Consider the following 20,037-nt stretch of genomic DNA (forward strand, 5'->3'; position numbering starts at 1 on the left):
TGTGTGTGTGTGTGTGTGTGTGTGTGTGTGTAAGTGAGTGAGAGTGTGTGAGTGTGTGTGTAAGTGAGTGAGTGTGTGTGTGTCCGAATCCCAGGTGTGGCCTTGGGCACATGACTCTCCCTCTCTGCCCTCAGTCTCCTTGTCTGGAAAATGGACCTGACAGCCTGGCAGTGTCCTGGGCTTTATGAGGGGCCGTGTGTGCTGGTGCTGACAGCAGAGAACAGCCCCTCCCTCCTCCAGGAAGCCCCTGGTCCCACCCCAGCCGGGGCGGCAGCCACTTGCCTCGGCTCCTTCTCCACCTGCCAGGACACGCGGCTCCTGGCGAAGTTCAGGTGCCCCCGGGTCATCTGCAGCTGCTCCTGCACCTGCTGCAGCCGCTCAGCCAGGTCCTGCTGGGCCTCCTGAAGCTGCAGCTTCTCGGAGCCGGCCTCCCGGTGTGCGCTGCTGAGGCGCTGGAGCTCGGCCTCCAGCTGCAGGAGGGGGACAGGAGGGGGGCGGTGAGGGGACAGAAGCCAGCTGCCCTCCAGGACAACCGACAGCCCCCCAAGGCCATTGTGGGGCACAGGCTCCGGGTCCCCAAGGCCCAGCTTAAAGCAGGACTGGAGGGGTGACTGGCTCCATGACCTCCCAGCGGGAGGGACGTTGGAATTGCCGGGTGGAGCGGGCACAGGGAACTGCAGAAACACACTGCCATCGCCAGCAGGGCCGCCTCTGAGGCCACAGCCTCCATCTGTCTGCAGGGAGCTCCTGGTCCCACAGCAAGTCCCACGACTTCAGGCGGAGAGCGGCTTGTCCACGCAGTGGGAGGCAAAGCCCTCCAATGGCCCAGGGCCCTGCACAGACCCCCCACCCACCCTGTTACCTCTCTGACCTCCCCTCCCACTGCCACTCCCCCCGTCCCAGCCACGGGTCTCCCTGAACACTCACAGCGCCTGCCTACCTCAGGGCCTTTGCACTCACCCTTCCCTCTGCCTGGCTGCTCTTCCCCGTCATCGCATGGCCCACCCCGCACCTTCTTCAGGTCTTTACTCCAATGTCTTCGTCGATCGAAACCCTTCTGTCCCCCGGCCCTGCTTTACACTGTCCTCCTCCGCACTTTCGTTATCGGATATGCTATGGGTTTTCCTTGCTTGTTTTGTCCTCCGTCTCCCTGACTAGACAATAACTCCGTGGGCAGAGGCTTGTGTCTGTCATGTTCCTCAGAACCTAGAACTGCCTGGCACGTAGCAGGTGCGTCCTAACTAGCTGTTGGGGGCAGGGATGAAGGGCCTGGGCAGAGCTTCAGGGGGGACAGGACACCATGGCCCCAGGTGGAAGTCCGACCTTCTCCCTCGGCAGGAGGGGCCTGCTGCCTCGGGGCACCTGGGGCACCAGCCCGAGTCGGGAGGGCGAGGCAGGCGGCGGGGCAGCCACGCAGCGCGGGGAGAGCAGCCGAAGGGATGCCGGAGTCCCGTCACCCCCGATGTGAGTTGCTGCGGGCGGCGGTTTAGGAGTTGAAGGAAGAGACCGTGGGGCAGGGTCTCAGACCAAAGGCTCAGCCACGAGGAGACCGGGAAGTGGCCACCGGCTGCCGGCCCGGTATCAGGGCAGCAGGTCCTCTGCCCCGGAGCCAGGTCAGATTCAGAGACAGGAACAGCCATGATGGGTAAAGCACCGGGCACATCACAGCGGTTTTCTAAGGCAAGAACCGAACCCCACTTCTCTGTTGAGGAAACCAAGGCTCGGGGAGGTTAGAAACCTGCCAAGGTCGCTCAGCTGCCCACGGAGACGAGAGCTGGACGCCACCTACCACCCAGCCTCTCCAGCAGCAAGGCCTGGGTTTGCCCTGCATTTCCTGCTCCACAGCGCTTTCCACTTATTGCCTCACTAGTGGCCCGGTGCACGAAATTCATGCACAGGGGGGGTGTCCCTCAGCCCATCCTGCACCCTCTCCAATCTGGGACCCCTCGGGGGATGTCTGACCCTAAACCAGTAGTCGGACATCCCTCTTGCAATCCGGGACTGCTGGCTCCTAACTGCTCACCTGCCTGCCTGCCTGATCACCCCTAACCACTCTGCCTGCTGGCCTGATCACCCCCTAACTGCCCCCCCCTGCTGGCCTGATTGCTCCCAACTGCCCCCATTGCCAGCCAGCTCGCCCCCAACTGCCCCCCCTGCGGGCCTAATCACCCCTAACTGCCCCCCCCTGCCAGCCAGCTCACCCCCAACTGCCCCCCTGCCAGCCTGCTTGCCCCCAACTTCCCCCCCTGCCAGCCTGCTTGTCCCCAACTTCCCCCGCTGCCGGCCTGATAGCCCCCAACTACGCCCCCCGCCAGCCTGATCACCCCTAACCACCTCTGCCTTGGCCCCACCACCATGGCTTTGTCCGGAAGGACGTCCGGAAGGTCTCCTGGTCTAATTAGCATATTACTCTTTTATTAGTATAGATGTTACACAACCAGCCTGGGAGATGCAATAGATGTGGCCAGTCCCATTTCACAGGTGGAGAAACTAAGGCCGGGCAAGCAGTTATTTCCTCGGATTTGCATTGGAACCTCAGGGATTTGAACCTGCCCCTTCTGGCTCCTGTCCCGGTGCTCCTGCGGCCCTACCTGGCCTCACCTCAGAAAAGGGCCCACCACGCCTTTCCCAGGGGGCCACTCTCTATGCACCCTCAGGCAGGGGGCCAGTCTGAGTCCTCAGAGACTGGGCGCGGGCCGCACTCACCTCCCTCTGGCCCTCCGCCAGCTGCTGCGCCTCGCGCTCCTTGGCCTCCAGGACCGCCTGCATCTGGGAGCTGCGGGCCAGGTCCTGGGAGTCACTCTGAGGAGAGACAGGCCTCAGGCCCTGGGCGAGGGTCTAAGCCCCAGCCGGGCTCCACCTCCACCTGGGCCGGGGGCGCAGGATCCCAGCAGAAGGGGTCTCGGGACAACTGCCCTGGCTCAGGCCTGGATTGTGGCAACAAGGAAACCGGGGCCCAGAGAGTGGGACCGGCCCCAGGGGACAGAGCGAGACCCGCAGAGAGGGGATGGGGCTCGGCACTCCTCACCCCATCTCCTGGTCAGGGGTGTGAGAGGACCCTCTCCCAGCCACCTCCTGCTACCCCACACTGGCCGGGCGCCGGCCCCACCTCTGGGCCAGCAGGGGGGTCCGGGCCGGGGAGGGCAGGCAGCCGGGAGCCCACCTTGGCCTGCAGCTGCTGCTTCTGCTGGCCGATCTGCTGCTCCATCTCCTCGTACAGCTGCTGGACCTCGCGGTGGTGGTCAGAGTCCCGCCTGGAAGGGGAAGGAGGTGGGCCGGGCAGCGCCTCAGCGCCCCCGGGCCCTGCTGCCGCCGGAGGACCTGGTTTGGAGTCCATCTACTGCTCACCTGGCTTGGGCAGGGACCCTGACCCTCGTTACCCTGGAAACAGTTATCCCAATAGCAGCCCCTCACCCACGCACCCCTGACATTGGTCACACTGATCCCATCACCTGACTCCTGTAGCCATCACCAAGCTATTGGTCCCCTGGCCCTGTCACAGGGTCCCCATCACTTCACACCCACATCCCCTCATCCCTCTGTCCCCACATCCCTCTGTCCCCTCATCCCTCTGTCCCCTCATCCCTCTGTCCCCACATCCCTCTGTCCCCTCATCCCTCTGTCCCCACATCCCTCTGTCCCCACATCCCTCTGTCCCCACATCCCTCTGTCCCCTCATCCCTCTGTCTCCTCATCCCTCTGTCCCCTCATCCCTCTGTCCCCACATCCCTCTGTCCCCTCATCCCTCTGTCCCCACATCCCTCTGTCCCCACATCCCTCTGTCCCCACATCCCTCTGTCCCCTCATCCCTCTGTCCCCACATCCCTCTGTCCCCTCATCCCTCTGTCCCCTCATCCCTCTGTCCCCACATCCCTCTGTCCCCTCATCCCTCTGTCCCCTCATCCCTCTGTCCCCTCATCCCTCTGTCCCCACATCCCTCTGTCCCCTCATCCCTCTGTCCCCTCATCCCTCTGTCCCCTCATCCCTCTGTCCCCACATCCCTCTGTCCCCTCATCCCTCTGTCACCATCCCCCTGCTTCCATCGCTCAGACCCCCGCAGAGCTGTGCCCATGCCAACCCCAGAGCCGCCACATGCAGTGCCACCTATGTGAGTGGCTGCCACGTGGCCCTGCACCAAGACGCACTTGGCATCCCACTCTCGACAAAGGCCGACTCTGTCCTCCCCAACCCCCTAAGCCAGCCCTTCCTCCAGCCTCGCTCCGCCCACCCAGCTTCCGGGCCCTGCGTGGCCTTGGCCTCCATCCTGCAGCCGAGGGAATCCCAGTAAGATCCAGCTAACATCTGAAGAGCTCCCACTGCATGCATTCCCAAGTGGGCGCGACCCCCACCCACTCACTTCCTCAGGGTCAGCTCCAGAGACTCCTTGTCGGCCCGTGCCTCCTGCAGGCGGCTGCTCATCTGCGCCAGGAAGCCCTCCAGGTTGCCCGCCAGCTGGGGCTCCTCCTGCCTCAGCTTCCCCCACAGCTGCCAGATCTCCTGCCTGGGGAGGGGGAGTCAGAGGTGAGACATGTGGGGGCCCCGTTCTCCACATGAATGGCAACACTCCAAGAGACTGGGGCGCCTGGGCTGCAAAAATCTATTGACCTCTGCAGGTGCAACCAAATGCCAGGCCCTCCGGGAGTCTCTCCCAGGTGTGCCCTCTCCCTTCTTGTTTTTAATCCTCCCCCAAGGATATTTTCCCATTGATTTTTAGACAGAGTGGAAGGGAGGGGAAAGGAGAGGGAGAGACAGCGAGAGAAACATCCATGTGAGACACATTGATTGGTTGCCTCCCACACACACCCCAACCTGGGGCTAGGATCAAGCCTGCAACTGAGGTACGTGCCCTTGGCCGGAATCGAACCCGGGACCCTTCAGTCCGCGGGTGGACGCTCTAGCCACTGAGCCAAACTGGTTAGGGCTGCCCTCTCCCTTCTTGAACCCCCACAGCACCTTGGTTCTCTGTGGTTTGGTGATTAACTGTGGGGAGGGGGACTTGGAGCCTGCTGGCCCTGGGCCTCAGCTGCCTTCTCCCTTCTCCCACTCCCTAGCTGTGTGATCTTGGGCAAGTACCATGCCCTCTCTGGGCTTATTCGTAAAATAGGGAGGCTGATACCTGCCCAGCGAGTTCTCCAGAGAATGCGACACGCCCAGTGAAAGCACCCGCTTGGGGCCTGGCACAGGGCTGGCACCTGATACATGCTGCCTTCACATGGACTTAATTAAGTTGTGAGGACGGATGCCAGAGAGCTGAGAGCAGGCCAAGCGCCAAGGAGGTGAATGGCTCCCCACCACGCCTGGCCCTGCAGCCTGTACCCTACGCCCCACCCGGCCTGCCCCACAGCCCTGGGCCTGCCCTCCGAGAGCTCGTTCCCACAGCCCTGTGGGGCCGGCGACCCCCTGCTGGCTCTGACGCCCCAGTGGCAGATGGGGTGCGTGGCAGGGGCACTTTTAGGCAGGGCCCCCCTTCTTTGAGCACGAGTAAACCCCAAGAGCCCAGAACCAGAGCCAGTTTGGAGGAAACGCTGTCTGTCTCCAAATCTCCCAACCCAGGGTATCGCCCTCCTAACTCTGCTCAAGTGGGGACCCTCTTTTGGGGTTAAGAAAGGCACCCTCAAATGTGACTACCCTTGGGGGGCTGCCCCAGCTAGGTAACCCCCCGGAGGAATGATTCTAGGGCAGGACAGAGCAGGGGGCGGGGCCAGGGGCTGGGGCCGGGGGGCCTGGGGGCTCCTCCTGAGCGGGCACCTCCACCTGGGCTTTATTTATCCCCATCAGCTCTACCTCACTCTGCAGCCAGGGAAAGGAGGTCCGAGGTTAGGCCACTTGCCCCAAGTCACACGCTAACAAGTGGCCAAACCAGAATGTGCACCCAGCTCTACCCGGCGGCGCCCCACTTTCACACTGTGTCCAGGCGAGGCCTCGCCTACACGGACTGGCAGTGCCCGTCCCGCCCCCCCTCCCAGCCCCCCCTCCACACACTGTGCTGGCCTTACTCAGGAAGTGAGTGGCCACCCCCCAGCTGCTCCATGAAGGCAAGAAACGCCTCCTTCTCCTCCGCGTCCGCCTCCTCCAGCACGGGGAAGCTGGTGGCCGCAGATCCTCGCTTGGACGACAGTGGCCTCCTTCCGCGGACCCTCTGGGTGCTCGGGCTGGAGCCAAAGATACTCTCTGTGCGACAGAGGGGGACAGAAATGGGGGGGAGTGGGGTTGGGCTCAGCCCCTGACCCCTCACCTTGCCCTGCTGCAGCCCTGGGGGAAATAATTACATCCGTTCTGGTCACATTTATACAGGCCCATGTTCATGCATTCCTCATGTCAGCCTTGGGAGGCTACTGACGGCAGCACTGTGCCCATTTTACAGATGAACAGGCGAGGCCCAGAGAGGCCTAATGAGTTGCTGGAAGTCACACAGCAGCTCCATGGTGGCCAACACATTCTTCGTTCACCCAGAATATTTATGGAGCGCTGAATATTTATGTGCTGGGGCCAAAAATGGCCCAAATCCTTGTCCCAGTAGAACTGACATTGTAGTGAGTGCTGAAAAGGACACATTTTTAAAAAAGTAAATTTGCTAAGTGAGCTAAAGGAATGAGCAGGACAATTTCCATTCAGAGACTGGGGGCTACTTTAGAGCGAGTGGTTAGGTGTGCCCTGAGGACGTGACGTTGGAACCGAGATGAGAACAGCAAGAAGGAGCAAGTCATGTGCCTTCCTGGGGAGGCGTATTCCAGGCAGAGAGAACAGCACGTGCAAAGGCCCTGTGGTAGGAAACAGAGTGGCACACCGGAGCAGCGAGTGGCACTGAGTGAGCCAAGAGGTTGGCAGAGTCTGGCTGGTGCTGCCCTGTGGGCCCGGGAAGGGTGCAGATTGTATTGCACAGGCAGGGGCAGTCCCTGGGGCGCTGGGCAGGACTGGATAGGAAGATGGACCTTGGGGGGGGGGGTGCATGGACAACAATGTTCCCTCGGCCCCACCCCCGATTCCAGACCCCAATCCCCCTCCCTACTCCCAGCTTCCCAATCACCAGAACCAGAGCACCCACCTCCTGGGCAGCCCCGACCTATAAATGCAGATCCTGGCCGCCCTCTCTGTTGCCCGCCAAACTTTTGGGGACTAGCAAGCTGAGAACTCCAGATGGCTCTGCATTAATGTAAGGCCACTGGGCTCTGCAGGGTCTCCGGAAGGACATCACCCCTCCACTCCCTGGGCCAGGTCTTCCCCCCGCCCCCCCCGCCCCCGCCCTGGAGAAGGGGGAGCATCGTTCCCTGCTGGTCTCGGTCTCGGTCTCTTTAGGTCCTTTGGGGCCTGTCTTGAGAAGCAGGGGTGGAAGTAGCCCTGCCCAGTGAGGACTACAGGCCTGGGAAGCCCCACCCACTAAATATCACCCTTTGCTGCTCCCTGGGCCCTGAATTCCCTTAACCAGCCAGGCTGTGAACTTCCTCAGAGGGACACAAGCCTGTGGTCTCAGGAATGGGGGGCGCTTAACTTCTCGCTCAAGGGAAGCCTTTTGCTGGGGAGAAGACAGGGAGGCGTCAGAGAGCAGGCCTGGCAGCCTCTCTAGAGAAAGGGATGCTGAGGGGGTCCCCAGCCTAGAACGGCTCTGGCCGGTGGGAGAGGAAGCGACCCGATCTCCGGGACTAGAGTCCTAAGGCTCAAACCGCCGGCCTGCCTTCCCACGGGGCTGAGTGTCCTCATCTCCACAGTCCCCAGCACGGCCTTCCACACCCTGAGCGCTCTCGGGGGCGCTGTGAGGCCCCCTGGTTGCTAAGGTGTCACTGTTGCTTTCCGTTGGCCCCGTGCTGGGCTTGCTGCAGGGATGCCTGACGGTGCGGCCAGCCCCACAGCGCCTCCTCCTGGGACAGACATACTCAGCCCAGAGCTGAACTCTTCCAGGGGGAGGCGTCCCTTCCGCTCCACGTCCACCCAGTCAAAGATCATCTCCGGCTCCTCCTCGCTGCCCAGGAAGCTGAACTTGGCCACCTGCAAGGAGGGGGTAGATTGGGTGCTGTTCCCACTGGGCCCCCCTCAAAAAAGAGAGGTGTTTGTCTTCAGCTACCCCCACCTTCCCTCTCCCCAGTTTCGGAGTCCACGGCCTGCCTGAGCCAGAGCCTGCCCTGAGGCTCCCGGACCCGGACCCTGTCCGAGACAGCCTCAGCAGAGCCTTGAGCTTCTCCACACCTTCTCCCATCCTCCCTCCTACGTCAACATTTGCCTGTCCTGAGTCTCCTCCCTTAAGGACCCGAATAAAGGACAGTCGGGAATCCGCCCCAGATGGTGTTTATCAGTGTCCAAAAATTAATCTGGAACTTGAAAATAAGTCCCAGAGGTGGACAGCATGTTCCTCAGGGGGCAAAAGCCGCCGAGCATCTTCTAGACGAGGAATGTACAGACTTCGTCTCATGGAGCTGACGAAAGGGCCAGACTAGAGAAAGTCACAGGTTAACTTGTAGGTTTCGTCCGAGAGAGATGTAAGTAATTTCTGTCCAAAGGGACGGGTAACCCCAAAGATTTATGGCCTATTGGACATTAACCAGCCTTTAAAGCTCTAACTCAGCATTTCTAACATTTCTTTGTTAAATTACCTAGCTTTTTAAATGCTCTTTCACCCATTCATAACCTCTCTCAATTAATGAGTTAAATAAAATCTTTGATGATTCATCTTATTTTCGCCTACGGGTCATGAGTGTACCTTTTGGGAAGGTATGTTTGGACGGTTTTGGAGGTCCCATGAGGATGCCCAATGGGCTCGGCTGTCAGAACCAAGGAAACCGCTTTGCTGGGGAAGTGAGCAGGCACTGCTGGGCGCTTGGAGGGAATCCTGAGTGTGACTGAGCTTTAAGTTCGCTGACTCTGTGTCTCTAGTGTCCTCTTTGCTGAATGTGTGTTTTTCATGTTGGTGGCAGCCTTGGTGGGGGAGACGACAGAAAGCCGGATTTGCTCATCTTTTGTTGGAGTTGGTAGTGTTTGCTTTTCTCCGTGTGACCGCCCGCCACTTAGTTACGAGTTGCGCTCCCACTGGGAGGGAGAGCAGCTTTTTGAGACCTGGGCTGGTAGTTTTTCTGTCTGTGCTGGCTTTTGACCTGCGGCTGGAGTTGTAAAAGTCAAGTCAGGGTCCCTCTGTGTTTGTGCCTGCATGTCTGTAATCAGAGAGGCCTTAACCCTCACTGTGGGTGTGAAATGACCTCCTGCCTCTGGAGGTATTAACAGCTTCCAGGCCGGGCGTCTGTGTTGACTGGTTTGGAAAGACAGCTAAGTGCCAACATAAATCTGACGTTTCCCGAAGTCAGAGGAAATAAAGAAACCAAATTTCTACGCTTTAGAGGTGCTCAGCTTTTTGTTTAAGTCCCCCGTACAAGAAGTCGTTAGCTCAGAAAACTCCTAAGGAGCCAGGTTCCATGATTAAGGTGAATCTTTGGACAAATGAGATTAGTTTTAAAATCTGGGTTACAAGACACAGATAATAGTTATCTGTGTTTTTTTCTGCTTTATATTAAATATAATACAAGTATACATTTTAATTTTTATAAGGCCTGGATATGTTTTTTTGTGTGTGAAGACACTAGTTCATCTGGATGTCCTGCACTTCTTATTTTGTCTTTCTGATCAAATAAGCTAACATTATCTGTACGTAACATTTAGGATTATAAAAATGTTAGAATTGTAACCTGAAACCCATATAATTTTATTAACCAATGTCACCCAATAAATTCAATAAAAAATAAAAATAAACAAGTGCATGCCCTGGCCAGTGTGGCTTGGTTGGTTGACCATCGTCACGTGCACCGAAAGGTCACCGGTTTGATTCCCGGTCAGGGCACATGCCCAGGTTGTACATTTGGTCCCTGATTGGGGTGCATGCAGGAGGCAACCAATCAATGTTTCTCTCTCCCTCTCCTTCCCTCTCTCTTTAAAATCAATAAAAATACATTTAAAAATTAAACAAGCACATAAAAAAGAAAATCTGCTAAAGAGAGAAAAATTAAACCCAGTTGTGCACATCTGAAGAAAAAGATTATAACAATGTAAGTTTGTGTTCAACTAAATTGATTAATTATTCTAACAAATTTTATATCAACAGTACTTATGTTTTGTAGTATGTCATTTTAAACATAATTTCCAAGATTTTTAGTAACATGAGAAACTTGAATTAATATTAAATTAATTAAGAACATGTAATACTGAAAGTTTAATTGCTAAGCATCATTTTAAGTGTGTGTCTTTTTACTTCTTCCTTTTATGTGCTGGAGAGCAGCTGTATCTTTGGGCCATGTTAATGAGTGAATTCATTTTTGACACTTCAGATAGTTGTGCAAGAGAAAGCAGGGACCAGGTAGCTATTTGTACATCTATATTCAGGGCAACAGTATTCACAATAGCTTAAAGACGGAAGCAACTCAGATGTCTACCAAGGGGCAAACGGTTACATGAACTGTGGTAGATACATACAATGGGACATAACTCAGCCTTAAAAGGGAAGAAAATTCCGCAATGTGCTACAACATGAATGAACCTTGAGGACAAACACTGTCTGAGCCCACTTACATGAGGGACCTACAGCAGTCAGAGCACAGAGAGAGAAAGTAGAATTGGGGAGGGAGGAGAATGGGAGTCAGTGTTTAATGGGCCCAGAGTTTCCACGGGGGAGAAGAAGCATTTCTGGAGATGGGTGGTGGTGACGATTGCACAACAATGCGAATTACTTAATATCACCGAGATGGTAAGTTTTACGTTAGGTATATTTTATCACAATTTCTTTAAAGTTGTGCAAGGGACATGTGTGACTGCAGAAAGTCGTGTTAGGTGTCCTTGTGAGCTCTGCTAGTCTGTGAAATGCTTGTATAAGACCAACAGTTCTCAATTACTTACCCCCAGTTCACTCTGAGGTTAATTACTTTGGTTAAAAGTTGTAGTCACTACGGATGTCTGAGACTATACTAGGAACATTAGTGACAGAGAAATGTGTCTGCAAGGAAAATGGGGTGTGTTTTTGTCTTGAAGAGATAAAGGAAGTGGTTTTTGTCTTAATGTGTCCGGTTGTTCCAGAACATGAAAAAATATAAAGGCCACAACCTGAATGGATAGAGAGTCGTAGAAGGTTTACTGAACAGGAGTCTTTCTGCCTTGATTTATAATACCTGAGTCTGAAAATAAGCTATGAAATATGTTAACTTTTTGCCAAATTTGCCTCAGTTTTGATGAGTTTTTTTAAATATATTTTATTGATTTTTTACAGAGAGGAAGGGAGAGGGATAGAGTTAGAAACATTGATGAGAGAGAAACATCGATCAGCTGCCCCCTGCACACCCCCTATTGGGGATGTGCCCTCAACCAAGGTACATGCCCTTGACTGGAATCGAACCTGGGACCCTTCAGTCATCAGGCCGACGCTCTATCCACTGAGCCAAACCTGTCAGGGCTTGATGAGTTTTAAAATAAATTAAGTCCTAGCTGGTTTGGCTCAGTGGATAGAGCATCGGCCTGCAGACTGAAGGGTGCCAGGTTCGATTCCAGTCAAGGGAACATGTTCTTTCGGGCTCACTCCCCAGTAGGGAGCACGCAGGAAGCAATCAATCAATGATTCTCTCTCATCATTGATGTTTCTACCTCTCTCCCTCTCCCTTCCTCTCTGAAATCAATAAAAATATATTATAAATAAATAAATAACAAACTTGTGAAACTCCCTTGTGTTATATCAATGCAAAACTAGAATTGGGCTCCATCTCTATTAAAATGATAGATTGGTTTTAGGGCCTTTAACCAGTGTCAGAAAGAAGCTACTATTCATCCTCTGTGTAAGTTGCCCAGATAATTGATTCCACTTCTCAGCAGAAAAATTCCCTCTGCTATGTTTGGCTTTATCATATTCTAATTTTTTAGAAACAAGAACCTAAGGTACCTCCCTTACGGAAGAGCTCAATGCCCTGCAATTGTGTCACCTTCCTCTATGCCTGTTCCAAAAGATTGCATTTTCTTGTCCCTTTGATTAAACAGGTAACCAAGCTGCACTATTTCTCAGGCTCCCATGAGCCTGCCTTAAATAGTGGCCACATTAAAAAATGAAACTTCAGGATTATCTTTCCATATATTTATTAAATACTTCACCTCTATTATAAGAGCATGATGGGCAAGAAATAACAAGTGCTGGTGAGGCTGTGGAGAAAAGGAAACCCTTGTGCGCTCATGGTGGGCACATAAATTGGTGCAGCCACTGTGGAAAACAATATAGAGGCCCCTCAAAAAATTAAAAATAGAGCTCGGCCAGGTGGCTCAGTTGGTTGGAGTGTCATCCCATTTATCAAAAGAGTACAGGTTCGATTCCGGGTCAGGGCACATACCTGGGTTTTTGTTCGATGCCCAGTCAGGGTGCATGCGGCAGGCAACCCATTGCTGTTTCTCTCTCACATCAATGTTCCTCTCTCTCTCTCTCTCTCTCTCTCTCTCTCTCTCTCTCTCTCTCTCTCATCAATAAACATATCCTCGAGTGAGGATTAAAAACAAAAATCTATTCAAAAATTTAAAAAATAGAACTACCATATGATCCAGCCATTCCACTTCTGGGTATTTGTCTGAAGAAAACGAAAACACGAATTCGAAAAGATAAATGCTCCCTGTGTTCACTGCAGCATTGTTTACAGCAGCCGAGACATGGGAACAGCCCAGGTGCCCATCGATGGGCGAATGGCTAGAGAAGATGTGGTGTACTGTGTATATATACTGTATATTTGTTTTAATTTTTAAGTTCATTAAGTTTAATTAATACAATTGTGTTTAACACCTGCTTCTAAAAGATAAGCTGATCATTATCAATAAAGAATATTGTAATCTTTGTTGCCTGTAGAAGAACACGAAAACTGAGGCTTTAGCCTGTAACAAAATCTGACATTAAACGTGGTTTGGGTGCAAAACAGAAGAGCATTGTAGGAAGAACATCAACTCCGAAGAGCTGGTGGCCTTTCCTGAGCTGTTTATGGCGGTAAAACCTCTAATACAACCATTTCAGAAGCTGCGTGCTGTACCGTAGGCCGTGGGGATTGTTCAATGCCGTCGCTACCTCAGGGGAAAGGCTGGTCAGCCCTCACGAAGAGTTCTGTCCCCAGCAGAGAGCTTGGCTCTTTCCCATTCTGATATTATTAGTTACCGTAACAGACAACCACAGCGCTCAGTCTGGCTCCTAACGACGCTTGTGCTTTGCCCGAAGGCTCAGTGACCAGCTGCAGCCACAGTGTGTGCTCCCGCAGGACAGACCCGAAGCTGTGGGAGGGACTGCACCCAGTTCTTCGGCGGCCGGACTCCCCTGGGGGCAGGACGCCGGCCGCCCTCCAGCCTGAGCCCGGCAGCAGCCGCTCTCCCCAGGTCCCGCGGAACAAGAACTAGTTCCATGGAACCGAGTGAACGGTCCAGGGAAATCTAGTCGTGATATTTGTTGGGAACATAGTTGGTATGATTTTCATGGATCTATGAGAAAGTCCTCTGTCTTTGTGAGCTGTCTCTAACCTTCAGTTGAGTAGGTTATGGCTTTTGTAAACGGAAATTAAACATATTAAATGGTATCTGAATCTCACGGACCCCTCCTGATTCAGAAACCCGTACTTTAACTTTCCACGCAACATCGTCCTGTACGCAGGTTCAGTAAGAACCTGTCCTCCTTTTGCGGAGAGGGGTGAGATAAATCGGTTGTGTAAGTGTAGTGTCATATTGGAGGGTGATTCGCATCCAATCAGGAGTGACAAGTCACCGTGAGGAACACGGAGCCAATGCCTGCCAAGCCCTCCTAGGAACCAGGTGATAAGGAAGGCCGTTCTGGGCAGGAGGGGGACCCCAAGAAGAAAGTCCCTCACAGTTCTAGAGCCTGCGGACAAAAGCTGGTGGAAAGAAAGAGAGTCTTGGGTTGGTCTCTTGGCCTTAGGATAGACGTAGGGTGGCCAGTTACAGCCCAGAAGGGCCACATCCCTGGTACCCGCCAGCCCAGGCAAACTGGGGCAGATGGTCACGCCCGATCGCAGAGCCACGAACAGAGATGGTAAAAGTCTGAAACTTGGGAATAAGGCAGGCAGACCAGAGGAATGCACTTAGTTCATCTCATTGTTTACCTTTAATTCAAAGTCCCAGACTTCTGGTTACTTGTTAACTGGTAGGTTGTTGTCCAGGAGAGATGAAAATAATTTTGCCTAGCAGAACAGATGTCCCCAAAGATTGATGGCTGTTGGACATGAGTCGTTTTTAAAATTGAACTCAGCAATTGTATCATAACACTCCTCTGTCAAATTGCTTATAAGTATCCCAGCTCCTCAAATGCTCTCTGAACCCACCGGGAGGAACATCTTGCCGGTTCCCTTATTAATTAGTAACAATAATTAATTAGGTTAAGACCTTTGATAAGTGCTGATTCTATATTTACTCCAGCCTTCTTTGTTACCCTTTTGAAAATTATATTTGCACATCGGCCGTTCAGACGTTGCTGAGGCCCTGAGCTGGGGGATGGGAAGGGCAGTTTTGCCGGGGGAAGGACAGAGTCCGGAGCCGGGAGCAGCGTGGGGAGGAGACACAGGCCCAGCGAGGCCCGAGCAGCCCCCAGAGGCGCCTTTGCAGGGAGGGAGGAAAATCCAAAGAAAAATCTGTCCGTCTGGTCTAGGCCACAGCCCAAGACTCCTCATCGGGACACACGACCACGGCTGAGCTTATGTTTCATTCCCGTTTCCCATCATGGACAAGGTTTGATTGCCAGGCCTCTAAGCCAGACTTCCCTGCTCCGTGGGCCTCAAGTTATATCATTTGCAAGTTAGTTCTTTGGCTTAAAGTCCTTCCCTTGGCCAAAATGTCAATGTTTCTCAAAGAGGGTAGCACACAGAGCCTTGTCAGTCGTTTGCACATTAGTATAAGCAAGTGCCTGGCCTTTTCTGAGGTCAGAGTTCAGGTGAGAGAAAGGGAAAGAGCGGGCGAGCCCCGCGGTCCTGGGTGCGAGCCTCGAACAGGGGTCAGGGAGGGACGGGCCTCTGACTCACCGCCAGGTCCTCGCGGGTGACGAAGCCCCGCTCCGCGGCACCGCAGGCCCGGAAGAAGCCCTGCAGCTCCTCGGCTGCCTGGGAGGACCAGGGCTCTGGGGCCACGGGGCCATCCTGGCCCGCAGCGGGCTCTCGTATCTGCCGCCGCCGGCTGGAGCCCAGTTTCCGGCCTTTTCGGGCGGCTCTCGGCCCAGTCTCCATGCTGCTGTGGCCTGGGGACAGAGAATGGTGAGGGGTCATTGCCTGCTGCACCGTCACAGCCGGCTGCAACCCCCCGGCTCCCCGTTAGCCCTGGGGAGACCCCACCACGGGGGATGCCGCCCGCCTGGGACCCCCTGGCCTCGCTGCCCTCGTGGCCTCCAGCACAGCCTCCAGGCCCGGCCCTTCCCGCTCCCTCTGCCTGGAATGCTCTGCCCCGCGCCCTCATCTTCAGATCCCTGCTCAACTGTCCAGGGTCTCCCCGGCTGTTGAATAAGGAGGCCCCTGTGCGGGACAGGTTCCGGTTTAGGTGTTGGGGTGGTGACACAGGGTCGCCCCGAGTCCCACGTCTGAAGGGCCAGCAGCACCTGGTGAGCCGGCTCTCCCGCTGCTCCTCCAGCTCACTCCCCCCGCACCCCCGTCCCCTCTGGGAGGGACCCTCCCAGCTGCCTCCTCCCTCCCGCAGTCACCTGCCTCCAGCCTTGTTTTCTCCTCAACACCATTTCTCTACTCTCCCCACACGCCCACCGAGGAGTCAGAATGTGCCCTCCTTCACTCCCCACCCTCACCCCTCGCGGTCCACAGCACCCCTCCGAACTGCTCCCCACTCCCAGGAGGCCAGGTTCCCTCCCACCCTTGGTGCCTGTGTCCCAACCTCCAGACTCTCGTATCCCCTCACCTAGCTGACACCTCTTCCTCCCTCTGCTTCCTCCGAGAAGCCTTCCCTGCAGCCACCCCCAGCTTCAAGTAGGGCTCAGTACGCCCCTGTCTGTGGCCCCACGATGCCCTGGGCTCCCCTATGGATGTCCCTGTGCACCTTGCTCCACATTATCCTCAGCTCCTTCGCACATAGTAGGTGCTCAAGTAAGGGTCGTCCAATTCATTAATTAGGGTCCTTTCTTCTGTCATTGAAGGTCGTAGGTCAGTCCGTCGATTCAGAAGGATTTTGGTGGATTAGGCTTTGTCCAGGTGAGGCCCAGGGCAGGAGAAAGGGAGGCTGGGAGGTGGAAGGGCCAGTCGGGGGCCTGCCCCGGAGGGAATAAGTCCGGGGCACATAAAACTGTATGGGGTGAGAGGGGTTGAGGTGCAAATGGCCAGGCAGCTTCCTGTGGGCCGTGGGCTTGGCCAAGCTCGGAGGAGGCGGGAAGGGTGTAGCAGCAGCCAGTGCAAAGGAACGGAGGCAGCAGGAGCAACCCCTCCGGGCTCTGTCTGTCGGGGCCAAAGGTCACAGACAGCTGGAAGGTCAGGGAGCTCTGCCTCAGGGAAGATGGGCTCCTGGCAGGGACGGGAGCCACTGGCCCAGCGCCCCTTGGGCGAATTTCCTCACACGGGGTGCAAGGACGTGGCTGAAGCAATCCTCACCCCGGGAGGCCCCCAAACTTGAGTGAAGTCGTCTCGGTCTCTTCCTATCTGTGTGTGTCTCCCCCTGCGTCGCTCCTCTCCCCGTCTCTTTGCCTGCCACCCTCGGGCCTGCAAAGTCTGTTTCCCATCACAGATGTCAGACGGCAGCGGTGCTGGGCCAGGGGGCCTGTGAGCCCATTGGGGCACCTCCACCTGACCCAGCGGCTGGGAGTTGGCCACTGTGGGAGCATCGACTCCATGCGAACTGGCCGACGGGACAAATCCCCCCAGAGCAGTGACCAGCACCTCTTCTGAGACCGCCCCGCCCAGCCCTTCCCAGGGCCAGCACTTCACTTCGGGGACAAGGTCGGCAGGTGGCAAGCAGGCGCACGGGGTCCCCTTGGGGGAGCGCTGAGCGAGGAGCAGGCTCCCTTCCCCCTGGCAGTGCACCCCTCCGCCCCCCCCCCACCCTAGATGTGGAGAAGGGGCCCGGCGAGGAGGAGGGGAGGCCGGTGCCCTGGAGTCAGGCTCTGCTCTGCGTCCTGCCGCTCGCCAGTGTGACCTGGGCAGGCCTCGTGCCGTCCTGTGCCTCAGTTTCCCCACGGGACCGTGAGAGGAGCCCTGCCCACCACGGGGTTTAGATGAGATCCCTAAAGGCGAGGCGCCACCCGCCCTGGCTTCACTTTCTCTGAGCACTTGTCCCCTTCCCAGAATTGTCTTTTATTCGACTTTGTGACGCTTCCATCTCCTCCCGGGAAATACAGGCCTCCTGTGAGTCGGAAGCCTACCCTGCTGTTCTCCGCTCTGTCCCGGCCGCCTGGAGCCGAGCCTCAGTGACGCTGCTGACTCTGTGCCGGGCGGAGCCCAAGCGGCCCGGCCCACAGAGACGGCTGGCCGCGCGGCAAGGCCATGGTGCTGACCACGTGGAGGAGGGCGACATTCCATTTGAGCCTCACAAAAGCCGGGTGCTGTGCAGATGCGATTTATACCCGCTTGACAGATGAGGAAACTGAGGGAGGGAGGGAGGGAGGGAGGGAGGGAGGGAGGGAGGGAGGGAGGCTCCAAGCCTCAGAGCCGGGCCCAAGCCATGCCTTCAGTAGCAGAACCAGCGCCAGGCCCGCTCCCCTGGGTGGCCACGGGACGGCCTTCCCCCACGACCGCTGCCTGGGGGATGCCTTCTTGGTGGCAGGAGGCCCGTCTCTGAGTCACCCACGCCGACGCTGGCAGAGCAGCCGCGGGTGGGACAGCCCGGGGCGGGCAGAGGGCCGGCTTTACTCGGTTGTGGGATTTGGAAACTCAAGTTTCACACGCACTTCCGCTGAAGGAGATAACAGGCAGATGATAACATTCCCGTTGCGGAAGCTTCTAGAACCGCAGTGTTGGGGGCAGAGCCTCCTGTGATGAGGGGCCACACGTCAGGGAAGTTAGGGCCCTGAAGTCCTTCCCTGCGGCCACATTGCGGGACACAGGACGCTCTCAACGTCCTTGGGGGGGGCCCCCCAGCTGCACCGGCTGCTTCCAGCAGCATGGGGTGTGAAAGCAGCGCCAGCCCGCTCGCCCTGGGAGCCGGCCGCCTCCCTCCCCGAGGCCACGCCGCTCCCGGCCGCCAGGAGCCTGGGCCGAAGGACGGCAGGTGCCCTGCAGCCGCACTGCCCCGAGCACCGGTGGCCGGCAGAGCAGTGTCTTCCCCAGCAGCCTCCGGCCCGCGACGAGCAGTCTGTGCCCCTCAGGGCCAGGCATGGCCATCCGGAGGCGGGGGTCACCCTCAGTCCATCCCACCGCACGCTCCACTCCCTCCTCGGCAGCTCCCACCAGCCAGCCTCGTGGTCACCTCAGCCCCCAGCCCTCAGCCCCGGGCGAAGGTCCCCGCCCACTCGGTCACTCAGAACGACAGGCCCTGGCGTCAGCAGCAGGGGCACCCTCCTGAGCACCCCTCCCCCTCCTGGATCATCGCTACCTCACGCCCGCACCAGCCAGAAGCCCCTCGTGACCAGGAACCCACGTGCGCGACCCTGCAGCACGACCCCTCTCCCCACACTCCTCGTCCAAGAAATCTTGCGAAGTTTGGAGTCGGCCGCGGAGTCACAACACAGTGTCTGCAGGTGCCCGGGGCCTCCCCGTTCCCATCTCTCTCTCAGCAAAGGGGTGAGGGGCTGGGTCCGCGCTCACCCCACTTACCGCAGTAACTACAAATGACAGTGAGTCACAGACCCACACTGTCCAGCTGATGGGTCTGAGAGCCCACCTCGCTCCTGTTCTAGTCCACTCACCTCTCTTCCCCTCCAACTTCATAGAGAAACCGAGGCTCTGAGAAGCCAGGTGAGTTGCCCCAGGTCACATGACATTTAAAGGCAGGTAATGTACCCCAGTCTCCTGCCCAGGTGCCCTCCATTAGACCAGGGAGAGAGCCCCAAATTCACAAGAAAAGAGGACTCAGCCCTTTGCATCCTTATCATCGAGCTGGCTGGGGGCCCTGCTGCCCCCCCCCCCCATCCTCCTCCCTCCAAAGAAAAGCATCGCCACGGGGGCGGCTCCCACCTCAGGCTCCTGTCGCACCACCTGTGCCTCCTGCGCCTCCTGGGCCTCCTGGGCCTGCTCGAGGAGCCCGCGAGCGCGGGACTGTTAACAGTCTTGCCTCTTGCTTCATCTCTCTTCCGCTCCCCGCGAGCGAATCTCCTGTGCTGATCTCTGAGGCTTCCTGTCGAAGTGGCCACTGCTGTCCTTTCACAATCCTGCTGCTTCTCCCGAGGCCCCGTGCTCCAGGACCCGGGACTTGGAGCAGGCAACGCCGGGAGGGAAGTCCATCTCAGTGGGGGCTCCGAACGGCCCGCGGTCACCCAGCCCTCAATGGCAAAGCCAGAGATTGGACCCTATCTCTGGTTGCCACGGTGATGCCATGCCTCATCCCGGCCAGAGTGTGAATGGGCACAGTGATGGCCATCTGGCTGTGAAGCTGCACACGGTGCCTTACCTCAGGTCCTCACTGTCGGGCAGTGTCATGGAATCCCAGGGGGGCTTACAGCTAAGTCACCTGTTAGAGCAGGGGTGGGCAGCGTCCGGCCCGAGGGCCATATAAGGCCTGCGAAATCATTTGGTCTGGCCCTACCAAGGCATTAGGGGTGAGTTAATTAAATGTTTGACCAAATATAGCAGGCTATTTATTTTATTTTTTTAAGGGAGAGGGAGAGGGAGAGAAAGAGAGAAGCATCAATGATGAAAGAGAATCATTGATCAGCTGCCTCCTGCACTCCCCACACTGGGAATCAAGCCCACAACCTGGGCATGTGCCCTGACTAGGAATCGAACCGTGACCCCCTGGTTCATAGGTCGATGCTCAACCACTAAGCCATGCCGCCCGGGCAGCAGGCTAATTTTTAAATTGATAATTTTAAATGGCCTGCGAATGATGCTATAAATATCCAAATGGTCCTTGGCAAAAAATAAAAGGTTCCCCACTCCTGTTTTAAAGCATAGTCTAACCTAATACCAAAAT

General features: G+C 56.4%; 1 protein-coding gene across 1 annotated transcript in view; it reads right to left on the bottom strand.

Annotated features, from left to right (window-relative positions):
* Positions 1–19,205, bottom strand: part of RAB44 (RAB44, member RAS oncogene family) — a 34,055-nt gene extending 14,850 nt beyond the window's left edge. Inside the window, 9 exon segments of the mRNA XM_079781648.1 lie at positions 258–266; positions 268–470; positions 2,707–2,802; positions 3,164–3,254; positions 4,358–4,501; positions 5,997–6,171; positions 7,872–7,983; positions 15,006–15,217; positions 19,083–19,205. Of these exon segments, the coding sequence (XP_079637774.1) occupies positions 258–266; positions 268–470; positions 2,707–2,802; positions 3,164–3,254; positions 4,358–4,501; positions 5,997–6,171; positions 7,872–7,983; positions 15,006–15,206 (1,031 nt within the window). The 5' untranslated portion in view covers positions 15,207–15,217; positions 19,083–19,205.
* Between the last annotated feature and the right edge of the window lie 832 nt (positions 19,206–20,037).

Source organism: Cnephaeus nilssonii, assembly GCF_951640355.1.
Source record: "Cnephaeus nilssonii genome assembly, chromosome: 9".
NCBI lineage: Eukaryota > Metazoa > Chordata > Mammalia > Chiroptera > Vespertilionidae > Cnephaeus > Cnephaeus nilssonii.